The following is a 25,856-nucleotide window of genomic DNA, read 5'->3' on the forward strand; positions in this document are numbered from 1 at the left end:
CATGCGGTTAGGTTCACGCAGCTGACATCCGGGAGATAGTGGGTTTGAACCCACTGTCGGCAGCCCTGAAGATGGCGTTCCGTGGTTTCCCATTTTCGCACCACGCAAGTACCTTAATTAAGGCCACTTCCTTCCCACTCCTAGCTCTTTCCCAACCCGTCATCGCCATAAGACCTATCATTGTTGGTGCGACTTAAAAAACAACTTGTAGAAAAAAAAACTTTTCTACTTTGGAAAAAATCTTGAGAAGTTCATCATTGAAGGGAAGGTTAAGGGGAGTACAGTAGACCACTGGGAAGGACTGGCCAAATGGATGAGACAAGTATAGACTATCTCTGGCTTGTTTTTTCCAATGCATCCTGAAGAAAGCAGAGGACTGCCAGCACAGATGCAAGAAGCAGAAACAAAACCAGTGGGGTCATGATATTCAGACATAAGTAAATCGATTAATGATGATGCTTATATTCTAAGAACAGCATTTTCTCCACAAGCATGAAATGACATTAGGCTCTTGATGCAGTAATGGTGATCAGGGGAGACCAGAACAAACTGGAGGACTGCCTGTTCACACCATTTTACATGAAGACTGCGGAAAGTTTTCGTGCTGCAAATACTGACCAGTGGTCGGTGGGAGTGCGTCTAGTAATGTCCATATACAACAGCAAGGTGGGTGCTTTCTTTTTTCTTTCAGTTGTCACACTCTATGAGACATAGATACTGAATTTTAAACCTAAATCAAAAAACCATTGACATACTAGGAGGGCGGGGGGGGGGGGGGGGGGGGGGAGTATTTGCATAAAGCTACCTAGACGACCATGCTTCAAATCTCTACAGTTAATAATGTCCAAGTTCTGCCTAGTCAATACAATTCAGAATATATTATGTATCTAAACTATCATTTACATATATACACTCAGGTACATGTTTCGAGAAACATCATGGTCAAGCTAATAGATGCTTTAAATCCCTGTCGATCCCAGATTGGAACTTTCAGATAAAAGATCCCATGGTGCCAGGAAGGGCATGCAGTCAAAACCAAAACGAGCCTGGATACCTGGAATGAGCTGTTTGAACTAATAGAAACTCCATTGACACTCCAGCAGGCCAGGTGTGGGAGTGATTCATTGGTGGTCGCTGAGTGGGCTTCGGCCTACAAGTGACCACAGCTGGTCCGTGGTCAAACAGCTCTGCACTCGATCGAGCAGCGGAAGGGTGGCCATGGCTCTACGGCTCCGTATTCGAGAGACTGAGAAGGGCTGGTGCCCACCACCGGTTGTCCTAAGAATCATTTTCCATGGTTTTCCATTCTCCTACACTCAGGCGAATGCCAGGACAGTTCCTAGTATAGGCCAAGGCCACCAACCCTCTCACCTTCTCCGCACATCTCCTTCACCGTATTAAATCTCCCTGGCGTGAGGAATGGCGTTACCATCTAGCAGGCCCATCGTTCCCTTCAGGGACGAAATTAAAACGTGTGTAGTAGTAGATAGTTCTCCGATTTAGGACTGCTTCTGGCAAGGTCTGCCTTGCAGTCCTTTTCCAGTGATCATTCTTTCAAAGTAAGCCGTGGACATTCTTATTGATTCCATTGTGGTCATTTCTGTGATATCAAACACCCTCCATTGTATCACAAGTAAATACGGTATATAATGGGGATGAAAATGAAATGGTGTATGGCTTTTAGTGCCGGGATGTGTCCGAGAACTTCAGCTTGCCAGGTGCAGGCCTTTTGTATTGACACCCGTAGCCGAGCATACAGCAGACCAGAAGTTTGCATCTCACTAGGGAGTAGTTTGAGAATACTGGTGTACTCCATCTTCAGCCATGATCAAATTGGAAATACATGCATATATATAACACCAATAAAAATTTACAAATTCGTATGTCTTAAGTAAAAAAGACACAGAAGACACCACAAATAGGATAAAATTGAATATAAACCAATAACACGCATATTTTCAACTGAGGAAAGGGCACGAAGATCGGAGCGTCTAAAGTAGTTCTGGGAGGACCGCAAAGCCCGAACAATCCCTTCAAAGAGACCTGAACAACGGACTGACTAAAGTGATCCTATGTGGTCATAAAAGAATAATAATAATAATAAGAAAGTCTTAATCTATGACAGTGATGAAATGTTAGACTACACATTTAAAATTGGAATTAAAATAACACATTAAAACTCTTGTGAATGGTGGTGTTTGACTGTGCCAAGTATTCTTGAGTCTTGAATTGATTTCCCATGCCTACATTGCTTACACCATCTGCAGTCCTGGTTTCGATCTATAATCTATCATCCTCAGCTGCTTGAGAACATAAGATAAAATAACATATACAAATCATTGAACATCATTTAATCTAAGAATGTAGTTAAAAAACATACTGTAAACAACATTAACAACTGGTTAAAATCAATAAAATTTGATTTTCATGTCTGTAGATCCCTTATAAGTTTCGTTATGCTTTTGTGTTGGAGTTCTTCATGATAAAACTGTGTTACTAATGGAACACTTCATATCTTGTGTAATGCTTATGCTGGCAAAGTGCAAACTTGTCGAATATGGTAATGAACTGAGGATGATCGATTGTAGATCGAAACCGCAGATGGTGTGTTTTAAAATGCAAATACATTGTACTTGTAACAAGTAGTACTGATTAGGTTGAATTATCCCCATTATGTCCAGCTCCATGGTTAATTGATTAGCGTGCTGGCCTTTGGTCACAGGGGTCCCGGGTTCGATTCCCGACAGGGTCGGGAATGTTAACCATAATTGGTTGATTCCCCTGGCATGGAGACTGGGTGTATGTGGCGTCTTCATCATCATTTCATCCTCATCACGACGCACAGGTCGCCTACGGGTGTCAATACAAAAGGCCTGCACCTGGCGAGCTGAAGTTCTCGGACACATCCCGGCACTAAAAGCCATACACCATTTCATTTTCATCCCCATTATATACCGTATTTACTTGTGTATTAGACCCCCTCACGTATTAGACCACACACCCCCCCCTGGCTTTTCGAGACGAAGGAAATTAAAAAAATAAAACGCCTATAAGACCCCCCAGCGTAATTCGTCAGAGAACGATGACGATTCCGCTTCGAAGCGGGTACAGGTCTTATTGCAGCTCTGATGACATCGCACAAATTTGTGGATAGTTTCGTCCATACGACTTACGCAATGAAAAACGCGTCGAATCCATGCGGTACATCTGTGTTTCGTAGTTAAGAAATGTCTGCCTCTGTAGCATAGGTCTACTGCAGCTCTGATGACGTCGCACAAATAGATGAATAGGCCTAGCTTCGTGTCCAACCCGCGCATTGCAAGCATGCATTAGTCATGCTATATGTCTGTGTTTTGAACTTAATAATGTCAGCCAGCGTAATGGTTAGCACAATTAGTTGCTGTTTATGGGGGGTCTGACTTCGATTCCCGGTACCGTACTGCCAGACATTTACGAATGCCAGGAAGGTTGATATGCGGTAAAAGCGGTACATGTAACTCCCCTCCACTGGGGATGTGTCCAAAAAGAGCTGTACCACCTCGGGATGAGGAAACTAGTTTACTTTAGCTGAGAAATATTAGCGGTTGTTGCTATTTATACAGCAGGCGAGATCATTAACAAAGTGGTCGTTTAATATCTCGTAACTTGAACCTATATAGGTAACTTATAAATTTGGAGAGAAGTAAGTTTAAAATGTGATAAAAGCTATCCAATTAAAACTATTGTTTTACTCACCAACGTACCTAACAAATAATAAAATAATAATTTTATGTCCCCGCGTACTTTAAACGATTTTCGGAGGCGCCAAACAAAGCATACTAGGGTATGCGTTAATAAAAAAAAGAGACAACCAACGTACAACATTAAACATCATGATCATAAAACACATTACCGCCACACCTGTAGATATCCATAAATGCCATATATTTTCCTGTTATTTATTTTTATTTTTTCCGTCGAACTTTTGGCACTATCAGGGCGATAATATACCTAACCTAAACAGTGTGGTCTGTCTTATCTCATGGACAGCTGTTTACACAAATCCTGATGTGATAAATGTAGAGAACAAGCATGAAATATACTTAAAAATAAGGGCCTGTGTTTCAACAGCCGCAGTTATCAAAAGAATGTTTCCAGTTACTATGTATTACATTCGGAAGTACAACTTGTAACATATGCTAGTTATCAGCTGATGGTTTGGCATGCCTTCTACAGCTCGGCTTTATTCGGAAGGAGTGGCTTCTGCTACATATACACCAACTGGGAATATCAGAGACCATCTGGGAATAGATTTACACTGTTTAGACTCTATAGTCGGGAACGAAATTATTTTTAAAAGGTTCAAAAAGACGGGACTTCGTGTGCTCTTGATTGCAGTGCATGGCTCAAAGAGAATGAAGCATGGCTGACGCGACTGACAAGAAATAGCAGTGAAGATGATGTAACTTAGAATGCCAACACGCCGTTAGCAAGGCAGGGAAGTTGGCGGCGCAAGGCGATAAATAAAATGAAAGCAGTGATCAGCAAGTGATCTGGTTTACTGTGTGGTAGACCTACTGATGAACTGACAGAGACAAATGACTGGCCATTAAGTTCTTTTGCATCAATATTTAATTATATGATAACACGATACATTTATCCCTTTCTTCTACGGGATCGAGTATGAAGTGAGACGAATCATCGTAGCAAGTTTTTACAGCCGTATTCCCTTCCTGACGTTAACCTCACCAAACCTCACCAGAGGAATTAATGAGATGTAACGAATGACGTGATATCAGTAACTAAAACGAACTTTTATATGTACAGTAGGCCTAAAAGTCGTGTTCACCATTTTTTTGTCTTTTTACGTTTAGAAATACTCTCTTCCGACGAAAATAGCTAGTATAACTTAAATACATTCTAAGTTTGTTAAATAATAGTATAGAATGTTTACACGTACAATTTACAGCTCTTTATAACCTAGAAGTCATGTGTTCGCTGCACAAAATTTTGAGGTTATCGCATATTGGACCCCCCTTTATTATTTTTGGCTGTAAAAGTGGGGAAAAAAGAGGTGTAATACATGAGTAAATACAGTAATTTTGAAATTTATCAATACAAACAAGAAAATAATAAATTATAATCATATAGGAACATGTAATGGGATAAGGACAACGGCGTATCTGTGTGGGAGAAGATATGGGTGTACAAGACACAGCCAATTTATTTGAAGATATGGAGATTGTCTTCATCTTTCCCTCGTCCAACACTGACCTATTTCCTTACTTACAGAAATTGCAGTGTCAGCAAGAGATAAGTTTATTTTCTGTAATAAGTTTCATTACGAATATTTAATTTTTACGACTACATTGTACTTGAAATAATCTTTCAATGTATCAGGTCATGTCCAGTACATTATTAAATATCAAGGAGATTTTCCAGAACAAAACTGACCAACAAGATCTGAACCCACAACCTTCCAGTTTTTCATTGGATGCTCTTATCGATCAAGTTATTGTGGCATAGGTAATATTTGTTCTTTTAAAAAGGATTTAACTTACAAGACTGCCACTACAACTATAGAGCATGCACAGGTCACCTGTTGTAGACCAATTTAATGGATTTTGAGTACAATATGGTCGTAAAAATGAAATGATTTGATTGATTGATTGATTGATTGATTGATTGATTGATTGATCGATTGATTGATTGATTGATTGATTGATTGATCTGAAATAATAAGATTAAGGCCTTCTTTTATATCTAACCAGTTTAGTTGTTCACGACTGTACAGAGTGTTCCAAAAAGAGGCAGACTTTCAGGTACGTGTTTCCCATATAAGACAGTAAAAGAGTTCATTACAACATGTGTCCAGAGATGCTTGGTTTACAAGTTATAGGCTTCAGAACAGTGATATTTACTGGAACGTTTTCCTTCTTTCAATGTATCAGGTCATGTCCAGTACATTATTAAATATCAAGGAGATTTTCCAGAACAAAACTGACCAACAAGATCTGAACCCACAACCTTCCAGTTTTTCATTGGATGCTCTTATCGATCAAGTTATTGTGGCATAGGTAATATTTGTTCTTTTAAAAAGGATTTAACTTACAAGACTGCCACTACAACTGTAGAGCATGCACAGGTCACCTGTTGTAGACCAATTTAATGGATTTTGAGTACAATATGGTCGTAAAAATGAAATGATTTGATTGATTGATTGATTGATCGATTGATCGATTGATCGATTGATCGATTGATTGATTGATTGATTGATTGATTGATTGATTGATTGATTGATTGATTGATCTGAAATAATAAGATTAAGGCCTTCTTTTATATCTAACCAGTTTAGTTGTTCACGACTGTACAGAGTGTTCCAAAAAGAGGCAGACTTTCAGGTACGTGTTTCCCATATAAGACAGTAAAAGAGTTCATTACAACATGTGTCCAGAGATGCTTGGTTTACAAGTTATAGGCTTCAGAACAGTGATATTTACTGGAACGTTTTCCTTCACGCAGGTAATTGCCTTTACAGAAGATGTTCAAAATGTCCGCCTCCTGCTTGAATACAGTCTCACATCGATGTCTCATGGCCTTGCAAACAAGATCCTGAATTACAGGAATATATTTCCTCATAACCTGCCACAATTCAATTCCGAAGAGATTTGATGTCACTTGCCGGAGACTAATACACTGCTGATTTTAAATGGACCCACAGGTAGAAATCAGGTGGGTCACCTCTACATATCCATTGATCAGGAAATGTTTGATCCAAGTATCGGCGAGACGTACGACTGATGTATGGAGGAGTTCCATCATGCAAGAACTGAGCATGTTGAGGAATGATCAGCGGAATGTCTTCCTAAACATTAGGTATTGTGTTTTTCAGGAAGTTTGTGTACGCCTGCCCTGTAAGTCTGCGTACAAGTACATGGGGTCCAACTAAACGATCACCAATGATACCGGTTCACATGTTGAGGGAGTACCGCACTCGGTGTTGAGATGGAACAGTTGCTTGTGGGTTTTCAAATGCCCATACACACGGATTGTGGAACTTAATGTTATCAGATGTGAACTGTGCTTCCATCTGTGAATAATACTAAGGCAGGAAAGATCGGATTTTTTAGCACACTGCTGTAAGAACCACCGGCGGAACATAACTCTTACAGGGTAATCTGTTGGTGATAGGACCTGTACACATTGCAAATGATAAGGCCTCTGAGGAACGTTCACTTGAAATGCTAACCTTTGTGTGCTAATAGACAAAGTTGTTTGCAGAATCTCCTCCTCCTGTACATCTGGAGTTGTAGATCATGGTCGTCCCCTGTCCATACCAGAAGATGTAATCTTCCTATGAGGGTACAGACGACAATGGAAACATTCAAATGTCTTCTGATCTGGACATGTTCGCTGAGGGTACATCTCCTGGTACAAATGACGAGCCGGCACAGCATTGCCGTCCGCTTTACTGTACGTGAAGTGCACTTCTGCCAGCTCCTGATTTGAATACATGTCGCTCAGTCGAACGCCAAACACAACATCAGTCTACCCTTCGCCTCGGAAATAACTGTCAGAGTGCCCTGTTAATATCTTCTGTCATGGCAACTAGCTGCAGGAAGAAAAACGTTCCAGTGAATATCACTATTTTGAAGGTGATAACTCGTAAACAGAGCATTTCTGGACACATGTTGTAATTAACTTTTTTATTGTCTACATATGAGGAATACATACCTGAAATTGTGTCCTCTGTTTTTGAAACTTGCTGTATATATGCTGATTGCTTTACGTCACACCGACACATATAGGTCTTACGGTAACGATGCGATAGGAAAGGGCTAGGAGTGGGAAGGAAGCGGCTGTGGCCTTAATTAAGATACAGCCCCAGCATTTGCCTGGTGTGAAAATGGGAAACCACAGAGAACCATCTTCAGGGCTGCCGACACTGGGGTTCGAACCCACTATCTCCCAGATGCAAGCTCACAGCTGGTCAATTAATATTAATTGAATTGGCCCACGACGGATGGTTGGCACGCACTTTACAGTTGTGCCTGCATTAATACCAGACCTGTAGTTTGGATCCTTTCCAACAGAACAGATATGACCTAGCTACCATAGCTCAGTTGGTAACAACATCCGACACAAAATGGGAAGTTTGTGGGTTCGGATCCCACTGGTATCTGGTTGGCCATTTTTGTATCTCTTTGATATGTACTGAACACGGAAGTTTATTGCGAGGTTTCTTTATGTTTCAGTGTATTGGGTCATCATCATATTATTATTCATTGGCATTGTAGTTGCTGCTCTAACGTGAAGGTTTCTGCTGCCATGGAAATAAATAAGGAAGCAGAAAGAAGAAAAAAAAAAGCAAGATTATTATGGTAAATATTATGTTTTACGTTGTTATATTTAAATGTGTACTGATCAAAATAGAAATTGCTACACCATGACTGAAAAGCTGTAATTGAAGATGATAGACAGGGGTTGGCAGAGGGGTGACTATTTAGAGTTGCATGGAGACCTTTGATCGCATTTTGTAGAATAAGGATGTAACCAACAAATTTTTTGGACAAACTGGAAGGAATTTTACCACAAGATATTCAGAACATATTAATGCCCTAAGATAATACAATAAATTCTCAGCAGTAGGTCAACACATGCAAGACTACAACCATAATTTTACCAACATAAACCAAGATATGGAAATCTTTAAAACATTAAACAAAGACCCCCTACTCGATATAATAGAAAACTGTTTCATACATTTAGGTCAATATTTCAACTCAAACTATAACCTAAATGACATTTCTGAGAAAACCAACATTCTATTTGACCTCCTGATTATTATTTTTAAAAATTTTAATTTAACTAATCTAAAATCAATTTTCCATTCTATTCAGTGCACCTTTCCTCAGCGTTTACTCCTATTCCCTAATCCATCAGCCCCACCTTAATTAGCCTCTCTTGTTTTGGTTTTTCCCAACTTCATTCCCCAATTATCTCCGAACTATTTTCTCCTTACATACTTTCTTATCTTGCTTCCTTTCACATAAATTATACAATATGTCCAACACTTCGCATTGCAAATTGATTCACATATTTTATTACCTCTTCTATTTGTTTTCTTCCCCCATTTCCATTCCCTTTAAATTAACCCCTCCTCTTTTTTCCCGTTCTATTCCCCATTTCTTCCCAAAATTTCCCCTCCCTTTCTTTTTCTTCCTTTATCTTGCTTCCCGTCACATAAGTTATTCAATACGTCCAACACTTACCAGCGCAAGGTGAGTCACTTATTACGTATTTTCTTTCTAAAACTTTTCTACGAGGATTGGGGCAAAAGTCATGCAAACTATTTTTTTCTTGTAGATATGTCAATGGATAACAAATGTGTATGTGTCGTGTGGAAGTTCTGCAGGCCTAGTGTGTATGCAGAACAACAGATGGCTCTGTGATAGCTGGTAGTAGCGCAGCAAGGGCTGTGAAATCAGTCAGTTGGTGAGTGTCGTGCGAGATGGAAGTAACCTGTATTGAGCAGCGCGCTTACATCAAAATAGCCATTTTCCGAGGGAGAAATGCGATGGAATGTCACAGTGAATTAGTGGAAGCCCTTGGGAATAATGCCCTACCATACCGTTCAGTAGCACGGTGGGTAGAAAGTTTCAGCAAGGACATGTGTCAACCAGTGATGAGCAACGTTCGGGACGACCTGTCAGTTTGCGGACCGACGTGGCACGTGCCGTCGTCGAGCAGCTCCTGGGTGAAGACAGACGATGGACGCTACTGGAGTTAGATAGGGGAAGTGGCATCGAGAAACGCACCGTCCACAGGACATTGCGTAATGAGCTGCAACTGCGCAAAATCGCATCGCAGTGGGTACCGCATGCACTGACGGAAGTTCAAAGGTGGGTGCGCTATGCAATATGCTCCAACCACCTTGCACGCTGGCAACAGGACGGCGATCAATTCTTGTCACGAATAATCGCCATTAATGAATTTTGGGCCAGGGCATATGAACCAGAACTGAAATCATAATCTATAACATAATCTATAACTTCATATTTGTATCCAGAACTGAAATGTCAGTCCGCCGAGTGGCGACATGCTGGATCACCAAGGAGGCAGAAGGTCCGTCAGAATCCTTCCCCAGTCAAATTGATGGTGATCGTCGCATATGACGTCAGGGGTGTCATTGTTTGCCACTTTGTTCCACATGGCAGAACAGTGACCGCACAGTACTACAGGGACTTTTCTGGTGCGACAGGTACAACGTGGCATTCGGGAGAAACGTCCGGATCTTGTGGACAATGCAATAATCCTGTATGACAATGCAAAACCACATAAAGCAGAGTGTGTAGGGCAGCTACTGTGACGTTGGGGTTGGGAAGAATTGGAGCACCCACTGTACTCTCCCGACATTTCGCCCTGTGACTTTGATCTCATTCGACCAGGTGACCTATTCACATGTGGTGCGGCAAATTTGAGGCAGATGGTATTCAGCACCTCCCACATCGTTGGCAGCGTGTAGTGTCAGTAGCAGGGGACTACTTTGAGGGTTTGTCATGTCAACTTTATGTGTACTGTGTTGTCATTCTTTTGTACCGGGTAGGCCATATTGCCCTGTACACTACCATAATAAATTGATGTGTTATGATATTTCAGTGCTATTCATTATTCACACATGTAGTTAACACCTTGTCATTTCATCTGTATATGTCACATTTTCCAACCGGACTGGTATCTTCAAGAAAATAATTAGTTACCATGACTTTTGCTCCAATCCCCGTATTTTTCCTCTTTATTACTATTTACAACTTTATTAATTTCATTTATTTCCGCATTGAACTGCAAATCTTTTCCACCATTTTTAATTTTTAAAATTTTTAAACTTTCAAGCGCTACTTTCACTTCCAGTTTTTTAAGGACTTTTAATCTCTTTGAATGACTTCTATTTACCATCTTTTTACATTGTTCACTGCGTGTGCATGGATTGTTTTCTCAGCACTACTACTGCCGTTGATGATTTGCAGCTTTTAAAACTCTGCATCGTGTAATACATAATTCTCAAAAATCTTCATTATCCTTCAGCGACAACTATATGCATTGATGTATGCATTTTGAAACATAATCTGAAACTTTGATCACCAATGAGACCTTATCTGCAATATGTTCAACACATCGCAGTGCAACTATCAGAACTTCATAGGGAGTGATATATACAAACCTCAAGAATATTCAACGCCCAAATTATTCTTCTTGACTTCTTCCTTCAACAGCTAAGCGCATCAATTTATGCATTTTATGCATTATCCAAAACTTTTACAACAATTTTGACTTTTTCACATTTATAGTGTCAAACCACTGTGTTTTCACGACATTTTTACCATTTCTATGAATTATCAGATACATTATAAGTGATTATTTTCATATTAACTGTACTGAAGTTCAATTATTAAATGTTAAACATTAATTTATTGAAACCACCAATTCAATACTGGTTGAGTCTTTATGACTATAACAGTGTCATTACATTAAGTTTGAGTATGGTACATGTTTCGCCTGTCATTGCAGGCATCATCAGCCATTAATTCTATCTCCAAGTCAGAGCTCTGAGTGGATGCTATTTTAAGATAAATCATAGTCAATATTATTTATATAACAGTGCAAAGGATTGATCAAGCTGTCCATGTTTTAAAGTTCTAATGTGACATTCTACTCTTGTTCACATTTAATGGAAATATATTGACTGTTAACTTTCATAATGTCGTAAAGACCCCACACCAAAAATTCAGCGTGACTTTAAGATCTTGTTGAAAAATTTATCATTCCTTCTGCAAGAGCAAGAATATCAATAACTTACTATCATGAACCCTAAACTACCAACCACAAAAGCATTACCCAAAATCCATAAAAAAGAAGTTCCCGTGCGCCCTATTATAAACAGCAGAAACAGGCGCACATATAAAGTCTCAAGATTTTTACACTATATTCTCAACAAACACTTTAAATTCAACAATGAAGCATACGTAAAAAATTCCATTGACTTCTGTGAAAAATTAACACAATTTAAACTACAACCCAACCATATAATGGTCTCATATGACTTCACTAATATGTACTCAAGCATCCCTATTAATGATACGATAAATATTATCAAAATGAACCTTACCAAACACAGTAAATTAAGCAAATATAAATGACTTTATCAAATTGTTGAGCTCTGTTTTGAACAACAACTACTTCACTTTCAACAACAAAATCTACCATCAAAAAGGACTGGCAATGGGAGATCCCATTTTGGGCATTTTAGCTAACATTTTCATGGATAATCTAGAGGCTAACAAAATTGTAAACAAAATCAACGGTCTCCACCTATGGATAAGATTTGTTGATGGCACGTTTGCCATCATTGATAAACGACAAAACAACAGCAACAACATTTTAGAATTTCTTAATGGTCTCAATAACAACATTACCTTCACAAAAGAAGATGAAACTAACAACTCTTTAAATTTTCTAGATGTAACCATAAATAGAACCCATAATAAATTCAAATTCCAAATCTATAGAAAACCCACTTTTGCCCCTCTGACTATATAAAAAGAGTCTATGCACCCGCATTCCCACAAATTAGCAACCTTCTACAGCTTAATCTATAGAGCGTTCCAAATTCCTCTTTCCAGCGATAACCGAAAAAAATAACTACAGTATATTAAAGAACTAGCGAAACTTAATGGCTACAAACCAAACACAGTTAATAAAATTATAAACAAAATCAAATTAAAAACTGCTACTAACTTAACCCCGGAAAGACCTAAAAAATATATATATATTTTGCTGCCTTCACCTACACAAATCCGGCTCTTTACCAAATCACTAACCCAATCAAGAAACAGGACATCAATATTGCATTCAAAACCCGCAATACAAACAGAAGTATATTCTTTAACTCCCATACAGTAAATTCAACACACGACCGGTACTCCACTTCAGGAGTTTATAGACTCAAATGCGCCCAATGTGAATTTTCTTATGTTGGTCAAACTGGACGCAGCTTTCATACAAGAAATTTAGAACATTACAACGCATCTAAGCACAACAAACTCTCCACTATGAGTATCCATATGAAAGAAACGGGACATAACACCACCACCATAGACCAGGACCTCCAAATCTTAAAGATCATCAATAAAGATAGTCTAATGAATGAATTTGAAAACACCTACATCCTTTTAGACCATCACTTCAATAAAAACAAAAATCTAAATGACACCATAGAAACAAAGAGCCCGGTCACGGAACAAATTCCTAATTTATTGTCATCTCTTAACCCTAGAACACTAACCCTTCGTAAATTTTACGACGGTAGGTAGCAGAATGGTATAGTTTATTGCCTTCCGCGAATGCGTGCCTGCCGCCATTTTGTGTAGCTGATTTTTTCGAGCAGTTATTGACTGTGGTAAGTGCGATTGTTGATATCTTTGCTCATTCTTGTAATAATTGGGTGGGTGTCGTCATATTGATGAACGGTTAGTGATAGCGTGAACTTAAAAGTATAATGTGTCTTCATGCCGTTTTTTACATGTATACTTATTTTATTTATTTTCTTGGTAGTTTTGGTTTCTTTGCGATGTAAATAACCCACATTCATAATTTTAAGGGTTTATTTTAATATGTTGTGTTATAAAATTAATTTCTTATAAAACGTGTTCATTTAATATTTTGTGTGTGTCAAGTTTTCTATATTTAATAAATAATTGTTTAAAATTATTTAATATCTACCTATTTTGATTCATGTTAAGTTTACGACATTATAGGAACTCCAAATAACAAACATTTTGCCAAATATAAGCTGTTACGTAGAAAATATAACAATTACAAATTGGAGTAGTCAAATTTACGAAGGGTTAGTAATAATGTGTGGCGAAATAGGGTTAGTGTCCTAGGGTTAACATAAACAGTAATAAATTTTTTTAAATCTTCAACTATAAATCCAACAATAACCCAACTCACTCCCTGCCAACAATGACACATACCTACAATACGAGAAGCAGATATAAAGCAACTGTTCAGAACACCTCACACAAGCAACACAACAGGACCTCCTCCTAATGTCTAAAGGGTAAGTTTCAAGAACATTAAATCTACTAACTAATAAATCATCCTAATATAGCACTCACACACTTTTTTGTTTTATTCCACAGACTTCAACACACCCACCAGCCACACACTACATCCAGAATCCAGTGAACTGCTCTTCAACCTTACACTGAATAACCTCAAAAAGCTCCACAACAAAACAACATACAACAATTTTATACGGTCATGTATTAATCTGTTATCTAACAAATCTTGATCAAACTCTCCAACAGCATTCCTGCCATTCCACTTTTTTGCTAGTTGCTTTACGTCGCACCGACACAGATAGGTCTTACGGCGACGATGGGACAGGGAAGGACTAGGAGTGGGAAGGAAGTGGCCGTGGCCTTAATTAAGGTACAGCCCCAGCATTTGCCTGGTGTGAAAATGGGAAACCACGAAAACCATTTTCAGGGCTGCCGACAGTGGGGTTCGAACCTACTATCCCCCGAATACTGGATACTGAATGTACGGATAACAATGATTTTTATCACTTACTGGGTACTGGCCGCACTTAAGCGACTGCAGCTAAAGGGCTCGGTGATTTCACTGTAAGGCACCTAAATATTGATGCTCATTCTTCTAAGAAGTGATGCTGATTTATAGAATACTTAGACCGCCCCCAAAAAACCATATAAGCTGAACATGTTTCAGTGTCCTACAAATATGAAAAGAATATTTAAAATGCTATGACTTCAATAGACTACAATGCCATCCCAGTATCAGCATTTTCTCCATTTGACAGGATATGAGTAAGACCTCCCATTGAAACTTCAAGACAAGTTTGCCAGTTCAGTTCCAAAATCTATATATATAAAATAACATGTCCTGACTGACTGACTGACTGACTGATTCATCATCGCCGAGCCAAAACTACTGGACATAAAGAAATGAAATTTTGGGGATATATTCATATTAAAATGTAGGTGCTCGCTAAGAGAGGATTTTTGGATATTCCGTCGCTAAGGGGGTGAAAAGGGGGGTGAAATTTTAAAATGAATGTATCTATATCTCAAAACTTTAAAAGTTTACAGATGTAAAAATTGGTATTTAGAATCTTTTTTAAAAGAAAGCAAACACGTATTTTTTTTGTTTTCAGAAAATCCCAATAGGAGGGGTGAAAAAGGGTGAAAATGGGTTAAAATGGGTTGAATGCCTTTAATCAGGATACCGATACTTATATCACAGAAACTGAAGATATTACCGACCTGAAAATTGGTACTTTTGATCTCTTTTAAAAATAAAGAAACACGTATTTTTTTATTAAAAAATCCAATTAATGGGAGGGTGAAAAGGGGGTGAATTTTTAAAATGAGTGAATCTATATCTCCAAACTTTTAAAGTTTGCAAATGTAAAAATTGGTATTTAGAATCTTCATTAAAAATAAAGAAACACGTATTTTTTTGTTTTCGGAAAATCGCAATAGGAGGAGTGAAAAGGGGTGAAAAAAGTGTTGAATGCCTTTAATGAGGCTACTTATATCTCAGAAACTGAAGATATTACAGACCTGAAAATTGGTGTTTGGGATCTCCTTTAAAAATAAAGAAACATGTATTTTTTTGTTTATGGGAAATCCAATTAATGGGTGGGGGGTGTGAAAAGGGGGTGATTTTTTAAAATGAGTATATCTATATCTCAAAACTTTTAAAGTTTATAGATGTAAAAATTGGTATTTAGAATCTCCTTTAAAAATAAAGAAACACGTATTCTTTAGTTTTCGGAAAATCCCAATAGGAAGGGTGTAAAGGGGTGAAAGAAGGGTTGAATGCCTTTAAGGAGGCTACTTATATCTCAGAAACTGAAGATATTACAGACCTGAAAATTGGTGATTGGGATCTCCTTTAAAAATACAGAAACACGTATTTTTTTGTTTTAGGAAAATCCAATTAATGGGGGGGGGGGAGTAGAAAGGGGGTGATTTTTTAAAATGAGTGTATTTACATCTTAAAACTTTAAAATTTACAGATGTAAAAATTGGTAGTTAGAATCTCCTTTAAAAAAATAAAGAAACACGTATTCTTTAGTTTTCGGAAAATCCCAATAGGAAGGGTGTCAAAGGGTGAATAATGGGTTGAATGCCTTTAATGAGGCTACTTATAGCTCAGAAACTTAAGATATTACAGACCTGAAAATTGGTGTTTGGGATCTTCTTTAAATATAAAGAAACACGAATTTTTTCGTTTTTGGAAAATCCAAATATTGTTGGGTGAAAAGGGGGGTGATTTTTTTTTAAAATGAGTGTGTCTACATCTTAAAACTTTAAAATTTACAGATGTAAAAATTGGGAGTTAGAATCTCCTCTAAAAAGAAAGGAACACGTATTATTTTGTTTCCTGTAAATCCCAATAGGAAAATCCAATTAATGGCGATTAAACAGGAGTGACAAATTGGGGTGAATTTTTTGAAAGACTTTATCTACAGAATATCTTAGAAACGTAAAATGTTACAGACGTAAAAAGTGGGTGTTTGTAATCTCCTGTAAATGTAAAGAAACATAGGTGATTTGTTTTTGGAAACTCCACTTAAGGGGAACTCAAAAGGTAAAATGAGGATTTTTACAGTATATCTAAAAAACTTAACATTTTACAGAAGTGTAAAATGGTATTTTTTATCTCTATTAAACATAAAGAAACGTGTATTTTTAGTTTTCGGAAATACCACTTGGGTGGAGGGGGAGGGGGGTAAAAGTGACTGAAAATGGTGTTGAATTCTTTTAATTAGGCTACTGATATCTCAAAAATAAAGATGTTACAGACGTGAAATTTGATATTTGCAATCTGCTTTAAAAGTAAAGAAACACGTATTCTCAAAAAATCCAATAAAGGGGGGGGGGGAGGGGGTGAAAGAATTGAAAAATTGATGTAATTGTATGAGAATACATACATCTAATAAAAACTAAAGTTGTTACAGACGTGAAAATTCGTATTTGGATCTCCTTTAAAAACAAAGAAAAACGCGTTTGGGGGGGGGGGACCATCTTGGAGGGCGGGAGTGTAAAGGAGTTGAATTCCTTTCATGAGGACACATAAATCAAAAACTGAAGAAGTTAGAGTCGTGATAATTGGTATTTAGAAGATCCTTTACTATTAAAGAAACAGGTATTTTTGCGGGAAAATTCACTTGGGGGGGGGGTTAGTGTGAAATGAAGTGAAAAAAGTAGATTATTTTTATGGGGATACTTATATCTCAAAACTGAAGGTAATAGACGTGAACATTGGTGTTTGGAATCTCCTTTAAACATTAAGAAACAAGCTTTCTTTTAATTTTTTTTTGGGGGGGGGGGGGGTGTCGGTAAATAAACTTAACGGCGGTGGGGTGTAGAAGGAGGTGAGACCAATTGATTTTACTGTTATTAATGTACTTATAAGGATCCTCCGTTGCTCAGGCGGCAGCGCACCGGCCTCTCACAGCTGGGTTCCGTGGTTCAAATCCCGGTCACTCCATGTGACATTCGTGCTGGACAAAACGGAGGCGGGACATGTTTTTCTCCGAATACTCCGGTTTTCCCTGTCATCAGCCATTCCACCAACACATAATAATAATAATAATAATAATAATAATAATAATAATAATAATAATAATAATGTTCCGGACCGTCGTCAAATGGGCGGACCCCGCTGGAAACGGCTCCTGGACGGGTAATGACTAAGAATGCAGTCCGCCCGCGGGTTCAGTGCCGCCAAGGCACCCAATATGACACCACGCCGGATCTCCTGAAGGATTTTATCCATGTTAAAAATGATTATAGGAAAAGATGGCAAAGATTTACGGACCCAACAGACCGGGAGGAATACCTGAGCCTAGCCCGGAAGGTACGAAATCGATTACCGGAAAGGAAGATTGAAAAATGGAGGAAACGTGCCGTAAAATAACAGAAAACGAGTCAGATCGGGAATTTTGGTGGATTCTTGCAGAAAACGAGTCAGATCGCGAATTTCGGCGGATTATATATCTAAAACAATAAGCATTCAATTATAAATTTCAGTATAATACCGTAGCGCAGCACGGGTATCTTGCTAGTGTACAATAAGTTTGAATATATTATGTAAATTCTGTAAAAATAGTTTTTAAAAATAGTTCTAGCACATGTTAATCTCCAATAAGTTGTAAAAATGTACAGATGATTAATCCCAATTGCATCAAGCCGTTCTCATTACCGACATTATGAAAGTTAACAGTCAATATATTTCCATTAAATGTGAACAAGAGTAGAATGTCACATTAGAACTTTAAAACATGGACGGCTTGATCACTCCTTTGCACTGTTATATAAATAATATTGACTATGATTAATCCTAAAATAGCATCCACTCAGAGCTCTGACTTGGAGATAGAATTAATGGCTGATGATGCTGCAATGCCAGGCAAAACATGTACCACACTCAAACTTAATGTAATGACATTGTTATAGTCATAAAGACTCAACCAGTATTGAATAGGTGGTTTCAGTATTAATGTTTAAAATGTAATAATATCAGATACATTATGCAACTCGCAATTTAGATGATGACCTTAAAAAATAGGTCAAAACTAGTTCCAATAAATGTTTCTTCCATAATGTAACCCACATTACTTGATTTTGTATTGAAAAGGTGGAAATATTTTACTCTTAATTTTTAATTTAAATATAAAACCCATAGAAATAAAGAATAATTGTGCAGCCACCAAAAAATATTGTATTACTAAAGCCATTGTTTGGTGTGAAGACAAAGATAGTCTAAAAATGCGTAGTGTACAAGAAAGGCATTCATATATTTTACAAAGATCTTTTTTAAGCCTGATTTAATTTTTTGAAGGAAAAATTGGGGGTCGTCTGGCGTTCAAGGTCGTTTTTGATTCAGAGGTACAGTATCGTGCTATTAAGATTGTTTTTTGTAAACATATCAGTTAGATAATCGGTAACAATATCTGCTGTTTTGTCGGGACGTTCATCAATTTCCAAAATTCAAACCCGGACTCCCTGTAGCGGTAAAAAATACCTAACCATAACAGAAAAAAAATATTTTCGTCCATGATTAGAAGCATCTGTAAACACTGTAGCAAATCTGACTTCATTTAAATCCTTCTGCAGTATTTCATAAGAATGAGGTGCAAGTACGTTCACAACAATGGCTTCGCACTCCGTACGATAGCAAAAGAATTTCTGACTTATTTTCTTAATGAAAGTTTTATTGACTACCTAATCATTACAATTTTTTTTTTTAACTAGGACTATTTGTAGCTGATGTAAACGGACATCTTCAGCTATTCATTAGCAAGATAATTTGAGGAAGGACATGTTGTGTTTGAGTCATCAGTCCATAGGCTGGTTTGATGCAGCTCTTCACGTCACCCTATCCTGTGCTAACCTTTTCATTTCTACATAACTATTGCATCCTACATCTGCTCTAATCTTCAGATTCTCTAACCTACCGCAACGATTCAAACTTCTAACATTCCACGCTCCGACTCGCAGAATGTCAGTATCCATCTTCCCGATGCTCGCCCCCTCTCGTGTAGTCCCCACCCGGAGATTTGAATGGGGGACTAGTTTACCTCCAGAATATTTTAACCGGGAGGAAGCCATCATCAGTACACCATTCATACAGAGAGAGCTGCATTTCCTCAGGAGGTAGTTACGGCTGTAGTTTCCCGTTGCTTTCAGCCATGTAGCAGTATCAACACAGCTAAGCCATGTTGAATATTATTACAAGGCCGTATCAGTCAATCATCTAGACTGCCGCCCTTGCAACTACCGAAAGGCTGCTACCCCCCTTTCGATGAACCATTCGTTAGTCTGGTCTCTCAACAGATACCCATCCGATATGGCTGCACCTGCGGCTCAGCCTCCCCACCGCGGCAAGGTCACATGGTTCGCAGAGAAGGAGGAAGGACATAGTGTCATTAAAATTGAATGTCTTAGTACAAACGCCAACTAGAACTGAATCTTAAAAAGCTCTGACCATAAACATGGTCGCAAAAACACACATGTACACAATTAAAACATTCAGTATGGTCCATATACAAGGATTTTTTATCTTGATGAACACTTGTTAATTAAAATTGACATTAATCTATCACTGTCCGTTGATGCTCATAAAAAGAATAAATTGTGAACATTCACATAAGAAGGTGAGGACATTGAAGTGCACTCCTCATGAATACCAAAACTGCTGTGGTATAATTATCACAGTCTTGAGCTCAGGAAGGCAGGGATGAAATGGCTTCATAGAGTAGTAAGATTGGTAAGGTACCTTCAGATTGGACAAAAGCAGTAATTGCATCTATTTGCAAGCAAGGAAACAAGAAGGATTGCAGCAACTATTGAGGTATCTCATTAGTAGTATCAGTCACGGGTTCGGCAGCCACCTCCCCCTCCGGCTCTCGGGAGAGGCCTCCACCTCATTGACCTCTGGCAAGGTCATTTTTGTAAACAAAGCCACGTACTCTTGTTTGTAAACAAAGCCACGTGCTTTTTGACAGCCGCCAACTTTAATCAACACAGCATTGTGCTGCCCTCTTTAGGCACTAAACCTTATCCTTAGGCACGTGGTAGAGGGCAGTTCGAAATTCCACGTGCTCTTGTTTGTGAACAGAGCCACGTGCTTTTTTTGACAGCTGTCAGCAGCCATCTTTAATCAACAGAGCATCGTGCTGACATCTTTACGGCATTACCTTTGAAATGTGGTGGCGGCAATTTCTATGTGCCTTTTTTTTGACAGCGGCCATCTTTAAAAATCAGAGCATCGTGCTACTATCTATACGGCACTAAACCTTATCCTTATGCATGTGGTGGAGGGCAATTCGAAATTCCACATGCTTTTCAAAGCCACGTGCCTTTTGTCAGCGGCCATCTTTAATCAACAGAGCATCGTGCTGCTATCTTAGCTACTACCTTTGAAATGTTGTGGCGGCAATTTATACGTGCTTTTTTTTTGACAGCTGTCAGCCGCACATGCACATAGCTTACTACTACTATCTTGACGGAAGTAAAACATTATAGCGCGGGACTGACTTAGCCACGCCGCAAGCAAGCTGCCCTTCTCAACATACTTACCGAGCTATACTATTATCTTAGTTTTTAAACCAAGATGCTGTTAGAGATGCCGGCTATGTGTGATTGCACAAGATGGTGGTGACGGCCTAGGGGGACGATTGCACGAGATGGCGGCTATACACAGGCTCTTATGGAGAAAGCTAGCTTAGAGGTTACTGCTTACTACTGAATCCCCCCCTGCCATTTTATACCTTTCAGCAGGGGTGGCCGTACCTTATGTGCTGAAGTGCTGCAGCACATTGTCTATTTGAAAAATAAATTACTTTAATATTATCTACAATCAAATACAGTGCAATGAAAAAGATGTCAGCCAAAGAATAACAAATCATTCAACTCTCCTCACAACCACGTTAGTAGTGCGCTCCACGCCGGGTGCTGGCTGTGCAGATCACAGCTCGGCGTGGCACAGCGAGAATTCCTAAATCTTTTGCCACAAGGCAGGAACTCCGCCTTTTGCGCATGCGTGCCTAACTTCTTCGATAGGCTGTGGAAAGAACAGCCAAGACATCACTTCACAGCGAGTCTTCACTCGACCACATAGAGGCAGCACTGATCACACCAGTATTTCGACCGAAATGAGAACGTGACAGGTGACTCAGCGGTAGTATTTAAGAGTGGATCGCTCAAAGCAAACGGGGAAACTAAATACTGTAGAGGAAGCCATCAGCTGCAGGTCTTTTAATACTCCCAACTCGCCTATTCCATAGCCACTATGAACTATAAAAAATGTACTTTTTATGTTGTCAAAAAAGGACATGATATTGTGATGTCCTTTAATTACAAAATATCTAGTTTATAAATTTCACTAAGTAAACTCGTGTCCTCATCCCGAGGTGGTACAGCTTTTTTCATGCACACCCCCAATGGAGGTGAGCTCCATGTGCCATTTCAACCACATACCAGCCCTCCTGCCATTGTTAAATTTCCGGCAGTACCAGGAATCGAACCCGGGCCCCTGAGGATGGCAGCTAATAACACTAACCGTTACACTACGGAGGTGGACATAAATTTCATTATAACAACATAACGTAATTTAGCATTGCGATGTTGCTGATTTTATTTCAATGATTTTTGTGACTTTATTACGTTGTGAAGTTCTGTTTGTGCTCGCTCACACCAAGTGTTTCTGAGTTCATGAATGTTTTGTGATTGAAGGTGTTATTTGTCTGTTTAATTAGTTTTGTATGAGGAATGTGTATATGTGTTGGGCTTGTTTGCGTGTTTGTTCAGTATGAAAAACTTAGTGGAGAGCCTCTTGAAAACCGCGTAAGTTTCTAAATATTTTTATTTTTGGACGGGGGATGGGTTACAGCACACAACTGATTTTCTGCACCAGCCGCCACTGCCTTTCAGCAGATGATCCATGTAAACTACGAACAGCAAAGGTGAAATATTACAGCCTTGCCTAACCCCTGTAAGTACCCTGAACCAAGAACTCATTCTACCATCAATTCTCACTGAAGCCCAATTGTCAACATAAATGCCTTTGATTGATTTTAATAATCTGCCTTTAATTCCATAGTCCCCCAGAGTATGGCGAACATCTTTTCCCTCGGTACCCTGTCCTATGCTTTCTCTAGATCTACGAAACATAAACAAAACTACCTATTCCTCTCGTAGCATTTTTCAATTACCTGGCGCATACTGAAAATCTGATCCTGACAGCCCCTCTGTGGTCTGAAACCACACTGATTTTCATCCAACTTCCTCTCAACCACTGATCGCACCCTCCCTTCCAAGATGCCAGTGAATACTTTGCCTGGTATACTAATCAGTGAGATACCTCGATAGTTGTTACAATCCTTCCTATTCCCTTGCTTATAGATAGGTACAATTATTGTTTTTGTCCAATCTGAAGGTACCTTACCAACACTCCATGCTAATCTTACTGCTCTATGTTGCCGTTTCATCCCTGCCTTTCCACTGTACTTCACCATTTCAGGTCTAATTTCATCTATTCTTGCTGCTTTATGACAATGGAGTTTATTTACCATCTTTTCCGCTTCCTCAAGCGTAATTTCACCAACATAATTTTCTTCCTCCCCATGAACTTGGTTGTTAGCGACGCCACCATGAAGATTTCCTTTTACGTTGAGAAGATTTTCAAAGTATTCCCTCTACCTGTCCAGTGATTCCCTGGGATCTATTATGAGTTCACCTGAATTACTAAAAACACTGTTCTTTTCCTTTTTCCCTCCCTTCCTAGGATTCTTTATTACTGTCCAGAAGGGCTTCCCTGCTGCTTGACCTAGCCTCTCCAGGTTATTACCAAAATCTTCCCATGACTTCTTTTTGGATTCAACAACTATTTACTCTGTTTCTTTCATCTACATATAATTCCCTGTCTTGTTTGGAGCCATTTCTGATAAGCCTTCTTTTTACATTTACAAGCTGTTCTCACTTCATCATTCCACCAAGATGTTAGCTTTTTGCCATTTTTACACACAGTCGCTCCTAGGCATTCCCTTGCTGTTTCTACTACAGCATCTCTGTATGCTACCCATTCTATTTCTATATCCTGAACCTGCTTACTGTCCATTGTTCGAAACTTTTCATTAATCATATCCATGTACTCCTGTCTAATTTCCTTGTTCTGGAGATTTTCTACCCTTATTTGTATGCAGACTGATTTCACTTTCTCTACCCTAGGCCTAGAGATACTTAGTTCACTACAGATCAGACACTGGTCTGTATCATTGAAAAATCTCCGAAAAACCTGTACATTCCTAACAGACTTCCTGAATTCAAAGTCTGTTAAGATATAGTCTATTATGGATCTGGTACCCCTAGTCTCCCATGTGTAGCGGTGAATAGCCTTATGCTTGGAGAATGTATTTGTAACTGCTAAACCCATACTAGCACAGAACTCCAACAAACGCTTCCCATTCCCATTAGCTTCCATATCTTCCCCACATTTACCAATCACCCATTTGTATCTTTCAGTTCTATTTCCAAATCTCACATTGAAATCACCCGTTAGCACTGTTCTATCCTTGCTGTTTACCCTGACAACAGTGTCATTCTATGCTGCATGAAACTTGTCAATTAGTGTCGTGCATTGTTCAAACTTGAGGCGTGTAACCAAGACAGAACATCATGTGCCTTGCTGCATATGCAACCAGTATCACGCGTGAGTGAAGTGTGTAAGCTAAAATGTCCGAGTTTGCTCCAATTCATTCGACAGGGCATGTTTGAAGCGATGCCTGCTTACTAAGGAGGATGGCCTTGTTTGCTTTACTGACGTTGCAAGCAGTGTGGTTTTTTCAGATATAGGGAATCCCTTGTTTACATAGAGCATAGCCCGGGAATTCGGAGGTATAAAAGGGTGAAGGAATGGTTGATGTACCCATTAGTTTTGAGCTGAAGTTCACCATGCCACGTGAATCGACGGACAGCGTTATGAGAGTTCTGATGTTTGGAAGAAGTTCCTGCTTGTGGTCACTGCAGATAGTCAGCAGACAGGGTATGTTTCCTGTGAAATGTGCACTGCACTGTTAACATATAAATCCAATACAACTCATTAAAAAAAAACACGTTTCCAAATTTAATGCTGGCTTTTCTCGCCAAGTATTGCCCTCCATTACAAAGCAAACCATAACTAGCGCGTGTTTTCATGTGTGCCAAAGATTTCCAAACATTTAACACTCTAACCGGAGAAAGCTTTAGAGAATTAGGGCAAGAACTGATTAATATCTGTGCTAGTTTTGGAAAAGTAGATATTGTTGATGTGTTACCGCATCCTTCCACCATCAGTAGAAACGTCCAAGCAAAGGCAGATAAAATACAAAGCAAAATAATGCTGCTGATTATTTCTGCTATACACGACAAATCTTGCTCGGCTACTGTTGATATGTGGACTGACCAATACAGCCAAACCCATCTACGCATCTTATACACGGAGAGTGGAAGCTGATCAGTAATGTGGTTTTTACTACAAAATTTCCAAATACAAAGAAGACAAGTGCAAGTGTAATGATACTTGTGCCAGTTGATGAAGCTTCGCAGAACTGTGCACGTCAATATGGCGATAGAAATGTATTTGTCTTCAAAAGATTAAAAAATAGTGGTTGTGAGATGTTCATTGTATTTTCTTGTAATGGATAGGTAATAGGCTATGTCTGGTTTTAAATCCAGCTGTTGAAACATTGTTTTCTCAACATCACTGTAAAAGACAGACAGAAATAGGGATTTTATATATATATATATATATATATATATATAGGTAGGTAGATTATTGTTTTAGTAATTTATGCTATTCTCTTGATTTTCAGGGCTCCTGGGACGGCTCGTCAAGATTGGAAGTCTGTGATTTGTGTGCAGTACAGACGTTAGTGCTGCTACCGTACGGACTGTGTTACTTCAAAGTATTTGATATATTTTTTGTTCGGTATATTGTTTTATAAAGTACATTTAAGTCAGTCTTTGTATTCATTTCTGTAGATTATGGAATACCAGAACATGTGTATAACATCCCTGCCACAGAGTACTGTGTCCTGACCATATTCTTCCATCTGGTTCAGGGTTTGCACAGGCTACATCTCAGACACTTGATGTTTTGAAGTAGCTGCTGAACATCACTTATTTTGCTTTCTTTGAAATCTTAATATCCCACCATGTTGGTAGGAGAGGGAACTCTTTTACACCCTGCTGGTGATTAGTTTGAACCTTGCTGCTCACCATCCCATTAACTGCCAAAATTCTTTC

The 25,856-nt window shown here is 38.8% G+C and overlaps 1 protein-coding gene across 1 annotated transcript in view; it reads left to right on the forward strand.

Moving 5' to 3' along the window:
• Syx8 (syntaxin 8) overlaps nt 1-25,567 on the forward strand; it is a 65,506-nt gene extending 39,939 nt beyond the window's left edge. Inside the window, exons 7-8 of the mRNA XM_067148770.2 lie at nt 8,235-8,360; nt 25,424-25,567. Coding sequence (XP_067004871.1) covers nt 8,235-8,293 — 59 coding nt within the window. The 3' untranslated portion in view covers nt 8,294-8,360; nt 25,424-25,567. The remainder of the gene's footprint in view (nt 1-8,234; nt 8,361-25,423) is intronic.
• The last annotated feature ends 289 nt before the right edge of the window (nt 25,568-25,856 follow it).

This window comes from Anabrus simplex, chromosome 5, assembly GCF_040414725.1.
Source record: "Anabrus simplex isolate iqAnaSimp1 chromosome 5, ASM4041472v1, whole genome shotgun sequence".
Taxonomy (NCBI): Eukaryota; Metazoa; Arthropoda; class Insecta; order Orthoptera; family Tettigoniidae; genus Anabrus; species Anabrus simplex.